We start from the raw sequence: 13,846 nt of genomic DNA, 5'->3' as shown, positions 1-13,846 counted from the left end.
TCGGAAAGAGAGGAGATGATTTGAAGTTTAGCTCTCTGGCGACATCCCAGACCAAATTATTTGAGTTCTCAGAGGCCAAGGAGGCAGGAAAGCCTGCAGTCAGATGAACAGGGTTCGAATCCAGACCTTGCCAGGCGCTCACTGCAGGCCCCAGGAAACAACCTCCCCTTTCCAAGCCTCAGCTTCCCCATCTGCAGAATGGGGACAGAGATGGGGATTACTCACAGGTGACTAAGACTAAACGAGGTCACACATGGTAGGCACTCAGCACAGTGCCTGGCACAAAATGAACACTCAGTAGATATTATCATTATTAGCATATTATATATTATATACTAATATAAATTATTATTATTATTATTATACGCCAGCCACATACACCAGCCTGGACCCAGGGATCTACAATCGGAAATTAACAAAGCTTGGCTGCCCTGTGCTAATGCATTAGACGAAATGTAAGTTATAACCAAGGCACCTTGCATGTTGTAGCCAGGACACTGCTACCCCAAGAAAGGCTACCAGGAGTCCTATTTGACTCCCTCCCAACTAAGGGAAGCTGAAAACCCTCCCAGCCTCCAGGATGGACTGCACATCAGAGGAAGACGGGGGGCGAGGGGGGGGCAGTTTCCGCGATCCAGAGAAAACAGTCAGGATTTGGGGGGGACTCAGAATCCCGGTGCCCTCCCACACCTGGCCACACCAGAAACTCCCCAACTGGTGTCTGGGCTCACCTAGGCCAGGGCAAAGGCCATTTCACAAATGTTCATGAACTACAGGCCAGTGACAAACACCAGTCAGGTTTCCCACGTGGAGGCCATGAGATTAAAACACACTTCAGATGAGATGAAGCAAAAGACAGGAGAAGGGAGTGGGGACTCACTGCTGGCTGGTGTCCCACAGAGAATGAAAAGGCAGCATTTCAAATAGGAAAGAAGATGGCCAGACACAGAGATGGGGCTCCTTGGTCCTGGAGAAAAAAGGGGAGGATGCTGGGCAGGGGGAGGAGACCTAGGATGCCCTGCGGAGCATTTCCTGGTAGAACCAGCATTCGGGGTGGAGAGCCACCACTGCAGCCTGACGGCGGGGCCCCCCTCCAGGTAAACAGCCCCGTGCCCTCCCTGCCCCTTCGCCACAGATGGGCCAGGTGCGGCCCCACCAGGCACAGGAGCCTGGCAGACCTGTGCTGGCCCCGCGTCTAGGAGCCTGGATGCCCAGCTCATGGGTGTTCCCCTGTGCATATAATTTGGGGAGCCTGGATAAGAGAGAGAAGGATACAGTTACTGGGAAGACCTTTTGTTTTTTCCTTTCAGCCAAATTTTTATGATCCTGGTATCGTAAGATACAAGGCTAAACGGGCACTGAGAATCTAACTAGACTCCGGAGGTAGTGTATTATTATTATTACGTTAATGATGGGGAACCCACGCACCAGCATCCTCTCCTACCGGAGTCGCAGAGCCACCGTCCCCACCCATAATCAGGGTGGCCGTCCCCAACCCTCCTGGGGTCTCACACAGCCCAGACATCTTAGCCCAAGGAGGGGGGCAGAACAGGAAGCAGGCGGTCTCCAGCGGAGGGTGACTTGGCCCCATGCACACACACGTGCACACACACACACACGCACACACACACCCTTCTGCTCTTGTGCCAGCAATGAGTGGTGCTGGACAGCCCTTCCCAGTCAGAAAGCCACCATTTTCTCAAAAGGGAGCTTTGCAGGAAGGGGCGCTGTGCAAACTCGTGCACAAATACCCATTTTCAATAATGACAGGAGCTTATCTACAGAATGGAATCAATTCTCAATTTTTTCTTAAAAATCATGAGAGTCCCTCCAGAAAGAACCTCGGCCGGGAGCCTCCTCTCTCTCTGGCTGCCCCCAGGACCACAGTCTTCCCCCTTCTCCTGAGGCCGGGGGGAGCCAGCACTGGTATCTCCCTCTCAGGCCGGGGAAGTGCCAGCAGCTCCTGCATGTGGAGGGCTCTGCCCGGCAGGCAGCAGCACCACCAGACGGCCAAGTCCATCACACGACATCAGTGCTGACCAAGGACCCACAGAGCCCTTCCCTTGAAGGTTCACCAGTTGAGCGTCTGGACTCTGGGTCCAACTCCCATAAAAGACATTGCCGTCTAAAACATACAACACTCAGGTAAATCTGAATTTCAGATAAACAATGAATAATTTTAAGCATAAGTGTACCCCGCATTCCTCGCCCTTCCCAGGCTCTCTTTAGTGGCAGAAGAGCCTGACCTCTGCAGGCTGAGGTCTCCAGATCCCCACATCTGTAGCCTTTTGGCTGGATTCAACCTATAGGAGGAGACTGGAAGGCGGGAGCCAGGGAGAACCAGGGTAGATCTCTCCCCCGCTTTCTGCCTTGGAAGGTTTTTCCAGCAGCAGTTTCTGTCTATTCTGCAGCTGCAGCTCCCACCAGGCTGGCCTTTGTCCAGCCTCCCGTCAGGTGACCCTGGTCCCTGGATTCTGATAACACGCCTTCCTCTCTCTGATCCTCTGATTGCGGGTGGTGGGGTGCGGTAGTGGCTCCCCCAGGCTCATCTCTGGTTGTCCCCGGGAAGCTAAGGAACCTCAAGCACCAGGGCCCTTGGCTCATGTGCATCCTTTTCAAGGCACCGAGAAGGGCCATAGCGTTTTTGTAAAACTTGCAAAACAGAAGATAGCTTAACCCCAATCAGTTAAGATTGCTGTCCCTTTCTTCTCTGAGTTCCTGCCCATCACCCTTTCTCCTGTTTAAGGTACCAGTGGAGGGATTGTTGGCATTTGGGGGCTCCTGCTAAGGAAAAGTTGAATTGGAAAGATATTTAGCTTGAATTTAGTTGGGTTTTATTTACATAGTTCACAGTTATTTCCATGTATAGTTAAGTGACTACTCGTCGCCCCAATGTGCAAGGCCAGGAGTACTCCTTCCGTGTACTTTCCCAAATCTGTCTACTGTGCAGAATCTGAAGGGATAAGATACGAACGTGTCTTGCAGTACCTGGTGCCGGAAAAACGTGGGCAGTGGGGGAGAGCAAGATTTGAAACGTATGGAGCCAGAAGCTGGTCTATGGGAAATTATTCCAATCACCAGATATAAAGTTGTAAGCAGAGAATTCAATTCTCTTCAATGTCGACTCAAAACAGAAAGTATCTCTGGTCAGAAAGAAATGCAATAATGCATCACATACAGTTACAAATGCCCCATACTTGTCTATTTCTTTCTGGATGGGAATCACATAAAATGGAATTTATCAGAATTCTTGTGTTTGTAGGGTGAAAAACAGCAGCAGTACCACAAACTCTTGAGTTAAGCCACCCTTTTTCATGCATCCCAACTACCAAAAGTAAAAATTAAATTCTGATTAACCAGGAAGATGAATTAACTTTCTATTCACTCAACAGAAAATGATATTACATAGTCATCATATAAAGAAGTGATCAAACAATCTGCAGCCAAAAAAATGTAGGGAAAAAAATTACTTTGGAGATAGGACAAGTAGTTGATTGATAAAAAACATTGTTATTTTTCTGGATTTGGGAATGCTTATGAAATTTGCCCGTTGTTTAAATTTTATAATTTGTCGTTACTTCTTTTCTCACCCTTAACAAACAATCCCATTCATACTTTCAAAGAGCTGTATAACCCCCACCCAACCCCGGCTGCCTCCTTTTGCTTGATTTGGCTTTTCTATCATCTGTACACTTGAGTCCTTCTGTTCTAAATCCTGGAGTGGTTTCTGTTTCCTGGTTAGACCCCGGTTCACACGCCATGAACAAATTGCACAGGTGAGAAAGATGAGCAGCCTGACAAAGTAGGGCCAATGGACCAAGGGGGAAATCGTGGATACGGTGCAGGATGGTTAGCGATCAGAAATAGCTGACAACAGCAAACGGAGCCGCAAGGGCACGCCCCAGAATACGGGAAAGGCTGCATCAGTCTTCAAGCCCTTCTGTTTAATGGGCACCAAGTCACCAAAGAGGTACACGTGTTTCACTCAACCTGTCGACGGTCGTGAGATTATAATGCAAGGATATATTAATACATAGAGAGAGGCGCAATTAGGGACTGAGGGGCAGAGGCCCTGGGAGGGAAGACGGGAGGTGAGAGAAACAAAATAGCGGCCATGGAGGGTCGGCCGTTCAGGCAGCACTGTTGACTGGCCTGGGGAGCCTGGAGATTCCAGAAGAAACCACTGCCCAGGTAACCCGGCAGCAGAACGAATGATCTCCAGGAGAGGTGGCTGGTCACCTGGGGGCAGGTGGCCCATCGCCAGGACTAGGACATTCAGGCTGGCCCAAGGAAGCAAAGAGACACCTCCTAGGGTGCATGAACATCCCGTAGGGGCCAAAGAAGAGAGGGAGAGAAGGAGAGGCAGGGCGGGGGGGAGCTCCTGGCATTACGCGCCAGTCACAGAGAGGAATCACAGACCGTGGGCAACGGGTGCATCTTTTAAAGGACAAGTAAACCCTAGGACTTCTCAGTGGCTCTAAGCAGGCTGATAATCAGGGCAAATGGCATTTTCTGTTCATTACACCTCTTAATAAAATGCTGTGTTAAGAACACTTATTTGGTTTTTGGAGCAACCCCAGGAATGCTGGAAAAGGGAATCATCACGGGCAATATTTTATTAAATTAATTGCCAGCAAAAATTTCCAGTATCCAGCCAGCTCATGTCTCACAGCTCTAAGCACGGCTACTGTAACATCTGCCGCTCAGCACAGCAGGAACACTCCGTTCAGGGTCGTGGGTGCACATCACCAAGGAAGAGCGCCAACGTCAGCAGAACGTTTAAGAGCTCTGGTGAGAGGATGGCTAAGTAAATTCGGGACCATCCTCTCTGAAGAGCCGTTCAAACTGTGATCAGGGAATCCATGCGTGAGATCTGATTTCAAGTGAAAAGTGCAGAGTTAAAAACGATTTGTACAGAGAATACGCAACTCCGTGAAAAAAAAAACCATATACCTTTGATAGTTAAATCAAACGATGCCGTCCTGTGCGTGTGGAAACAAGTACTAAAGGGAACACAGAAAGCAATGTTGTAACCGATGGGATTGGATAATTTGTCCTTTTAATTTCCTGCTCACACTGTTTGGTAACAAGTAATGAACAAAGTGAACAACCAAATAAATAAAGGCAAAAGACAAAGAAGAGAGACACAGCATATCTGAGAAAGCTTTCCTTTAAAAAATAAAGCACAGGCTTGGCGGCTAGAGTGTCAATCCCCAGCTACCAGGAAGGCGCTGCCACCAGGATGACCCACTCCCCGTTGCTGAGGGTCTGTTGACCACACCTCAGGCGCCTAACATTGACGAGAAACCCACCACCTCCTCCCCTCCAGTCCCATGCCGTCGCCACTGTGTGTACTTGGCTGTTATTCCACCACCTGGTGTCCCCACGGTGTCTACACCGGGTCACCTCTGCACAAAAACCCACCACCTGTCCTTCAACACACACGTTGGACCCTGTAGCTAGAGTCAAAGTCACATGCTCATTAGTGAGTTTTGCAAACCACCCTCCACATCCCTCCGGGTTGATTAGCCTAGTCCTTAGGCTGGAAGATGACAGGGGCTGGATTTAACCCGCTTCCAAGCGGCTTGGGTTACAGAAGCATTATTCTCCCGCTGGGCCCCGATCCTGGTGGAAACAGAAGGCACAGTCCAGGGGAGGGCTGTGAAAGCCCCAGGATGCAGATCAGATCAGATTGATCTGCAGGACAAGCCCGAGGCGGCCTGCCAGCTTGCCCCTTCCCAGGTCTTCCTGGTAACGACGCTCGCTGGGAGTGATCCCCAGCCCGGGCAGTCTCCACTGCTGCCCCGACACGCCTGGCCCGGTTGGGACAAGGGGCCCAGGCACGGCTCTCAGGGAGATCTAGGGTGGACGTGGCCAGCCCCCGGTTCCCAGGTACAGCCTTGGGGCACCCGGGGGACCCAGCCACAGCCAAGGCTTCACTGCATGCCCTTTAAGAGTCTGGGGAGGCGCAAGCCCTCCCCAGGAGCCAGAAAGAGGGCAACGACCCCCCATCCCTCACCGGGAAAGGGAGACTCCTCCCTCAGCCCCGCCTCTGAAACCCTGGGCCAGGGAGGGTGCTACTCCCCAGGGAGAGTGATCTGGCCCTTCTTGCCCCACCCAGCACTTCGAGGGGCCCCTGGGAAGCTGGGGTCCACACATGCAGGCCGGAGCGACCATTCAGGGTTCCTCTCCCCATCACAAAGCTAGCATCGTTCAGAGGATGACCGTGACTCTCATTCCTGCCAGAGGCAGCCTGGGCCAAGGGCCGCCCTGAGACGTGGGATCATCTTACTCTCCCCGCCGTTGCCCCTTTCCCCGTCCCGGAGGCCTGCAGGCTGCCAGCAGTCACGCTTCGCAGAACCAGGTCAGATTAGGCCTGGAACAAAGCTCAGTTGTTGCAAGGCTTCCAAGAGGCCGCTGACAGCAGGACGCCTGGAGCCGCCTCGCCCGCTGTGGGCAGCGGCTCAATGCCCCCCTTCACGTGGGCTGCAAAGGGGCCCGGACCCAGGGCGGGCACAGGGAGATAAGACAGAGAGAAACTGGGCTGGGAGCAGAGTGCCACACTCAGCCCAGGAGACCCGAGGCCAGGCCACCCTTCCAGAGCAGTGCTGAGAGCCACCAGCATGCAGGAAGGAGGCACGGAGCCAGCACTCAGTGGCACCCGGCAGACACTTCTGGAATGAATGACTGAACCTACAGGGAGACTCAAAACAGGCCAGGGACCTTGGGGAGACGGGCACCCCCCAGCTCAACCCGGCTGCTGCAGCTTCTGGGCCCAGTTACAGCTGCCCAACAGGGAAGGGGCAGGGACGGCCAGCCCACCGGCCTCGGGGACGCTTCAGCTCTCCCATCGAAGCTCAGTGCGCCATGGTCCCAGGCCTGACCGCAGTACCCCCGACCCCAGGGCCCTGTGCCCACCAGGACAGGCTCCCTTTGGTTAGTGCTTCTGGACCAGGCAACCTCTGGCAGCTGCCACTGGGACTCTCTGGCCGAGGTCTCTCCTGGAGCACAGTGGGGGCTGTGATCTTGCGTGCTCCACGCCCACGCAGGTCTGCTGGGGGCTTCACCGGCCACTAGCACCCACTGGTCCCCCATAAATCCCCCAGCAACGCCGAGGGCCGGGGTGTCCCGAAGTAATAGCTTCAACAAGGGTGTAGGAGCTCAGCGTGTCACCTCCCTCCCCACCCAACCGCTCACACCCCCCAGGCCTGGGGTCTCTCTCTCCAGCCCCCCTCCCCCCAAGGCCACCAGCTGGATCCGCCCAGGAACTGGCACTCACTTGTCGTCCCAGGGCCAGGCCCTGCACTGCTGTTTGCTGAACCCTTCTTATCAAGTACATCTTAAGCAAACTCCAGAGCCCATGCAACGCTGCTCACAGACAAACAGCAGTGCGTGCGGAAACGAGGTCCCCCTCCCACGTCCCATCCATGTGGGATGAGTCCCAGAGGAGCGCAGCCCAAACAGCTGGGTGGAGGATGGGAAGTGCCTTTTTCCTGCTGTTGGGGTCCCTGGGGAGATGTCCTCTGCTGCTGACACCCACACGGGAGCTCCAGGCACATGGTCAGCCCGCCCTTCCACCTGGACATAAACTCCAGACCGCTGCTCCTGAGCAGCGAGCCGGTGTCCCTTCTGCACCTGTCCTGGCTTGAACTGGTCACCCAGGGGGCTCCAGGAGGAAGGTGGGCTGTCTCAAACTCAGGCACGTTGCCAGGTGGATGGCACTCAGTTCTCGGAACCCCTCTGGGCAGGCTGGGGATAGGCTGATGGGCAGGTGACTGTGGTCTGGGGTGAGCCAGAAGGGCGGGCAGACAGGAGCTGGCCTCCCTCCTCTGCAGCAGGCCGGGAAGGATTCAGGCTCTGCCAGCTCCCCCAGCTCCCCCAGAAGTGGGGGATCTCGAGGTCCACAGGGGTCCACGATCCTGGGCACGAGTCCAAGGGGGCCATGGACTGACTGCCACAGTTGGCCCTTCCTCTCCGCCCAGGTCCCTGCAGGAGCCAGAGCAAGCAGGCTGGGGCGTGAGGAGAGGGAGGCGGGGCAGCAGGAGGGGGCGGAGGCGCAGGGCGAGAAGGGGAAGGAACCGGCCTTCGCGCACTCCCCTCCTCGCCCGCCCTCACCCGGGGCTAGCGCTCTGGGGACGTGCTCTCCTCTCCTTCCCAGAACTCAGCTCCCGGAGCGCCGGGCGTGGGGAAGGCCTCTCGCTGACTAATCTCTCTAACCCGCCTCCTCTGGGTGCAGCCTACCGCCTTGCCCAGGCCTCTGAGTCGCTAGTGCAAGGGCTTTTTAACCTTTGGTAGGCCAGGTACCTCTTCGGGGATCTCCTGAAAGCCACCAAGCATCTCCGAATAATTCCCAAGTGCACACTGGTCTGATTTTACTCCCCATTTCTGTGGCTCACGGGCCTCGGCTATAAGCGTCTGCGCCACTGAGAATTCCCAGGGGAGCCAGGGCCACTGAAAGGCAGGCTCCACGTGAGCTGGTGTGCAACCAGAAGCCCCAAATTCAGGACACCGGAGGGGTTCAGAGAGCAGCCCGCTCTGACACCAAGGGGCTGGGGGAGAAGCCTGGGCCGCCCTCCTGGCCTCCAAACTAACCAGCAGAGGCCCAGGGAGGGTGCCGGCAGCCCCCAGGCATCCTGGCAAAGGCGGTAACACACCGCCTCCTCCTCCTTCGTCCTTCCTGCCGTTGATAAGGGTAATGAAGACAAGGGCAGGAAGTTATGGACGGAGCAGGCATTTTCAAGCCTTTTATGCAGCAATTCATTTCATCTTGACAACCAGCTGGCATCGTCCCTGTTTAACAAATGAGGCCAAGGAGACACCCGAGATCAAGTACCTTGCCCCACATCGAGGAGGTGCCAGCCTACAATTTAATTCCAGGAGCCCGTGCTATGAACCACTGGGCCACACCGCTTGCAGCTCTGCCCCGTTGGAGCATCAGGTGAGGTAGATCCAGGAAGGGCGTGGAGCAGAACGGGAGCTACCAGACAGAGCCTGCCCCCACACACCCGCCTGGCATCCTGCAGCCCCACTGGGCATTCGCTTTGTTCCCCACCTAGAAGGGCCCTTTTTATTCTCCACCTTCTCAGAGCTGCTCACTCCTCAAGGCCCAGTTCAATCTTGCCTCTCCCGGAAACCTCCCGCCTGGGCATTTGGAGCCTGTACTGCTCGGGAGGGGGTTGGGGGGTGTTAAGCAGCCGGGGTCCCACCTGCATCCTGCCTCCCCAATGAGAATGCAGCTTCCCTGCAGGCAAGGACCACGTCTTTCCATCATCTTTGTACCGTGGAGGCCCTGGCTGCACAGGCCTAACACATAATGTGTGTCCAGTGAATGTATATCTAAGGCACTCGGGATCCCCTCAAACATTTTGAAAATTCCCCACTTTTCAGAGACTCGTGAGTGTTCAAGCCAGCTCTACCGAGAACATATCTGATTTATTTTGGAGCCCTTAAACAGGTCCAGAAGCAATCATCCCACTCAACCCAGGTGAAAAATAAAAGCCCTCCTCGTTGGCTGTCCTTGAATTTTTGACACTGGGAATTTTTCACAGTTTGCTGCTTTCCTTAATTTCATGGCATTGATGCTACATAGGGGTCAGTCTGACTTCTGCAAAACGCCTCTCCTGGGAACCGGGCGGGGGCGGCACTAAGAGAACCAGAGCCCCTCAGAATGGGTCCAAGTGGCCACCCCGCCCCTGGGCTGGCCCCCTCCAGCCCGACCCCACACAACTGCAACAGAGTGACCCAGCTCGCCTTGGACCATCGCCAGGAGGAGAACAAGCTGGAAGAGGTCCAAGCCCTTCCAGGCCCATCCTCCAGGTCCCTGCCCCTTCAGGTAAACACTGGCGCCACGGAGGCTGCCTTTACAAGAGCTGATTCCTACCCACCCATGAACTCTACTTCTAACTACTGCAAAAACCTTAGTCTTCTTTTTTTATTTTTTAATTTGCCAGGGCAGGAGGGGGCAGGCGTGGAGGAGAACAGACGTCGAGCCTGCCTCAGAGGCCCTCTGGCATCTGTGTAGGAGGGTCTCAAAGTCCCCCCAGGAAAAGGCCAGCTGAGGGGGAGGGGGCCCTGGTGGCCCCCACTGTCCAGACTGACCAGCAGGAGGCAAAGTTCGAGAGCCAAGGGCAAGAGCCAGCTGGGGTCCCTGGGCCACACTGGGCTGCAGAACCCAGGGAAAGGGCCATCTCAAGTATTTGGAGCATGTTGGGGAGGGAGGCTGCGCGCCAAACCCCAGCGCACGCCACCTGGAAGCCCCCTCCTCCCCCACCATTACATCAACGCTCCCACGCTCCTGAGACCGAGCTGTGAGCAGGCTGTCTGAGGGCCATGCTGTTTGCAACAGGGGGTGAAAGTTGAAATTCTATGCCACTGGCCCGGAAGGCCATTTTAGGGGAAGTTCTGAGTAACCCTCTTTGAGACGAGTTATTCTTTACTTGTTTTCCTTTCTGAATGTGGAAAGCAGGAAGAGACTGGAAAAAATGACCCAAAGGAAGGGTCAAAAAATGACCCCCAAAATGGCCCAAATGACCTCTTCAGCTCCAACTAAGTACCATGACTCTGTCCTCTTATGAAGAAAAATTAATTCATGAGTCCTTGGCAGAAAACTTCATGTCCGAATAGATTAAGGGGAGGAACATGAGGAGAAATTTTTCAGGGTTAGCAGAAGAAGAGATGCTGTTTATAATTTGACAACTGAGGAAGACAAAGGATCCTGCCTGGATCCTTTGGGGAAAATATCACCAAGAAAAAAAGGGAAATAAAAAAGAACAGAAGGCTTCCCTGGTGGTGCAGTGGTTAAGAATCTGCCTGCCAGTGCAGGGGACACAGGTTCGAGCCCTGGTCCAGGAAGATCCCACATGCCGCGGAGCAACTAAGCCCGTGCACCACAACTACTGAACCTCCGCTCTAGAGCCCACGAGCCACAACTACTGAGGTCCACACGCCTAGAGCCCGTGCTCCGCAACAGGACAGGCCGTGGCAGTGAGAAGCCTGCGCAGTGCAGCGAAGAGGAGCCCTCGCTAGCCACAACTAGAGAAAGCCCCAGCGCAGCAACGAAAACCCAAGGCAGCCAAAAATAAATAAATAAAATAATTAAAAAAAAAAAAAAAAAAAAAAGAACAGAGATCTGGATTACACTTAACCTGCCCTTCAAGGCTCGTGGCCTCAGTTTACCCATCCATAGAATGGAACTTCAGAGTACCCAAGGGGGAAATGGTTATAAAGGATCCTGTGCACATGATAAGAACTGGTCAGGCCCCCTCCACCTATGTGAGGTCAGGCCTGCTAGTGGACCTAGGATGCCAGCACACCTGACGGCATCTTGATACCTAAAAGGTGAATCCGAGTTGCCAAGCTGGGGTGCAGCTAGATGGTCCCATTTGGCGAAGTTCCCGTGCTCCACTGGGTAGAGGAATAACAGGAATTCACGGGAAGAAAGGATGCTGTGACCTGGACCACCAGTCCTGGAGGCTGACCCCAAGGAAATCCTCCACCCAGCCCCCACCCACGCACACAAACGCCCCGCGGAGGTTGTGGGGGGGGGGTTGGGGGAGGTGGACCACAAAACGCCTGCACCCGCGGCGCCTGTGAAGTCAGCGATTCCAGAGAAGGTGCAAGGGGGGAGGAGGGCGAGCAGGAGGGTCGGCCAGCCCAGGGCAGCGGCTCCCACAGTGGCCCCTCCAGACACATGAGCGAGTAGTGGCCGACGTACAGGGGCAGGAGACCCTCGGCCAAGGTCAGAATCGGGGCCCAACCGTGCAGGGGTCGGAGGTCTCGAGCACCCGGACTCCCCCAGGCACCTGTGGTCTCGGACCAGCGCGGGCCCCGCGGCCTTGGGGAGGCGACTTGGAGCAAAGGGGAAAGCCAAGTCCGTCGAGGGGCTCAATGCCTCCAGGACCCCGCGATCCCGATGCGGGGGTGGAGCTGCGTCAACTGGCCGGCGCGAACGCCCCACACATCAAAATCTGAACCGGGAGCCCGGAGCCCCGCGGTGTCCCCGCCTCGAGGACCCACTCGGCCACCCGCGACCGCCTCCGCTCAGGTGAGACGGACTCGCCCCGGGACACACCCCTCCCCAATCCGGGCGCGGCGCCCACCTGAGTACGACTTCCTCATGGTGCCGCTGTGGCTGCCGCTCGCAGGAAAGTGAGGCGGCGAGTCCGCGGGCCGCGGGCTCCCAGGTCGCTAATCCCGGGCCGGGAGTGGGAGGGATGGGGGCGGGGAGGACGGGCGGCCCTGCCCGGCCCCGGCCCCGCCCCGCCGCGCGGAGGTGAGCGCTGAGCCCCGCCCCGCGCAGCCCCATACCTGGCGGAGCCCCGCGGGCCGCGCCTCCCGACGCCCGGCCTGGAGAGGCAGCAGCCCTGAGCCCGGCCCTGCGCTCGACCCCCGTTCGGCCCGGGCCCGTCCCCGCGGCCCCTGCACTGCAGCCGCGACGCAAGCGGTCCGAGGGTGGGGGTCGCCAAGGTGACAGCCGTCCTCAGCCGCCACACCCCCTTGGCGCGAATGGTTCCTTCCGGGGCGTCGCCGCCACTTTCTAGTCCGGAGTCCGGGCGGGGCGGGGCCGCGCCAGGTGGCAGCGGGAGGAGGGCGGAGGGAGCGGCCGCCGGGCCGGGCGGTATCGCGCCGGCACAGCCCCGGGGGTCGGACCGTACGCCGGCTTAGTGGACCAGGGCAGGGCAGGGCAGGCGAGGTACCATATCTGTCCCACTACTTTTCTGGTAATCAAGAGGGCAGACTGCATTGACTCCTTGAACTGGGGCCTCGGGCACCTCATCTGTAAAATGGGTGCGTTGGACCAGATGATAATTTCTGTTCCATCTGAGAAATAATGAGCACCTCCCCTGCACCGGGTACTGTGCGCGCTCAGGGCCTCGACCTAGGAGAGCAGATACAAGGACACGCGTCTTTACAGCCCGGGTAATATAAGCAGTGAGGAGAGTGTGCGTTCCTGAGCAAAAATTGTACAGAAGAATTCTCTCTGCCTTTGTACCCTAAAGAAATTTTCCATAATAAAACGACTTTTTTTAATGTACAGAGGAAAAAGTGATGAATTTTGTCTAGAGGGTGTTGTCAGAGTTTTACTGAGGTGATTCAAAACAAGGTTTTAAAGAATGAGCAGGAATTTGCCAGGAAGCCAAGGTGATGGGGAGGCAGGCTGTTCCTGGCAGAGGGAAGGGTGTGGCCGAGCCAGAGGCTCGTAGTATCCCAGAACCTGCGGAGAGAGATACGCAGGGGCAGCGAGGCCCCCAGATGAAAAAAGGGGTCGCGGAGCGCCGCAAACTGTCAGCAAGGGCACGACGCTGCCTTCTGCCCGACAATCCAAAGAGTGTACAGGAGACCGAAAGTAGACTTAACGTCACCAAAGCACCTCTTCCCTTTTCTTTCTCCTTTACTTTCCTTGGGGGTCTAAGCAGCATTTTCATTTCCTGCCAGAGTGTAGAAAACCTGTATAAATAAGAACCGAGGCACATGTGGTTCCGTCAGATTGTCTGTCTCTCCTGTTCCCCTTCGTAAGAAATCTGTCCAGGACTTCCCTGGTGGTCCAATGGGTAAGACTCCGCAACTCCCAATGCAGGGGGCCCAGGTTGGATCCCTGGTTGGGGAACTAGATCCCACATGCATGCCACAACTAAGAAGTCCGCATGCCTCAACTAAGGGTCCGAATGACGCAACTAAGAGCCCGCGTGCTGCAGCAAAGATCCCGCGAGTGGCAACTGACCCGGAGTAGCGAAAATAAATATAAATAAATAAATAAATAAATAAAATTATCTCCTCTAAAAAAAAGAAATCTGTCCAGCCACAGACCTGCAGAGAGAGCAGCCCAGCCACGTGACCTCCTCTAACC

At 55.6% G+C, this 13,846-nt stretch overlaps 1 protein-coding gene across 2 annotated transcripts in view; it reads right to left on the bottom strand.

The window, feature by feature from the left end:
- SEPTIN9 (septin 9) overlaps window positions 1–12,230 on the bottom strand; it is a 166,172-nt gene extending 153,942 nt beyond the window's left edge. Inside the window, exon 1 of one of the 2 annotated variants that reach the window (XM_036836226.1) lies at window positions 12,099–12,230. In XM_036836226.1, the coding sequence (XP_036692121.1) occupies window positions 12,099–12,117 (19 nt within the window). In that variant the 5' untranslated portion in view covers window positions 12,118–12,230. The remainder of the gene's footprint in view (window positions 1–12,098) is intronic. The other variant, XM_036836224.1, reaches the window with a different exon arrangement.
- Window positions 12,231–13,846: the final 1,616 nt, after the last annotated feature.

Source organism: Balaenoptera musculus, chromosome 20, assembly GCF_009873245.2.
Source record: "Balaenoptera musculus isolate JJ_BM4_2016_0621 chromosome 20, mBalMus1.pri.v3, whole genome shotgun sequence".
Classification (NCBI taxonomy): Eukaryota; Metazoa; Chordata; class Mammalia; order Artiodactyla; family Balaenopteridae; genus Balaenoptera; species Balaenoptera musculus.
This window is presented reverse-complemented; position numbering and strand designations above follow the sequence as displayed.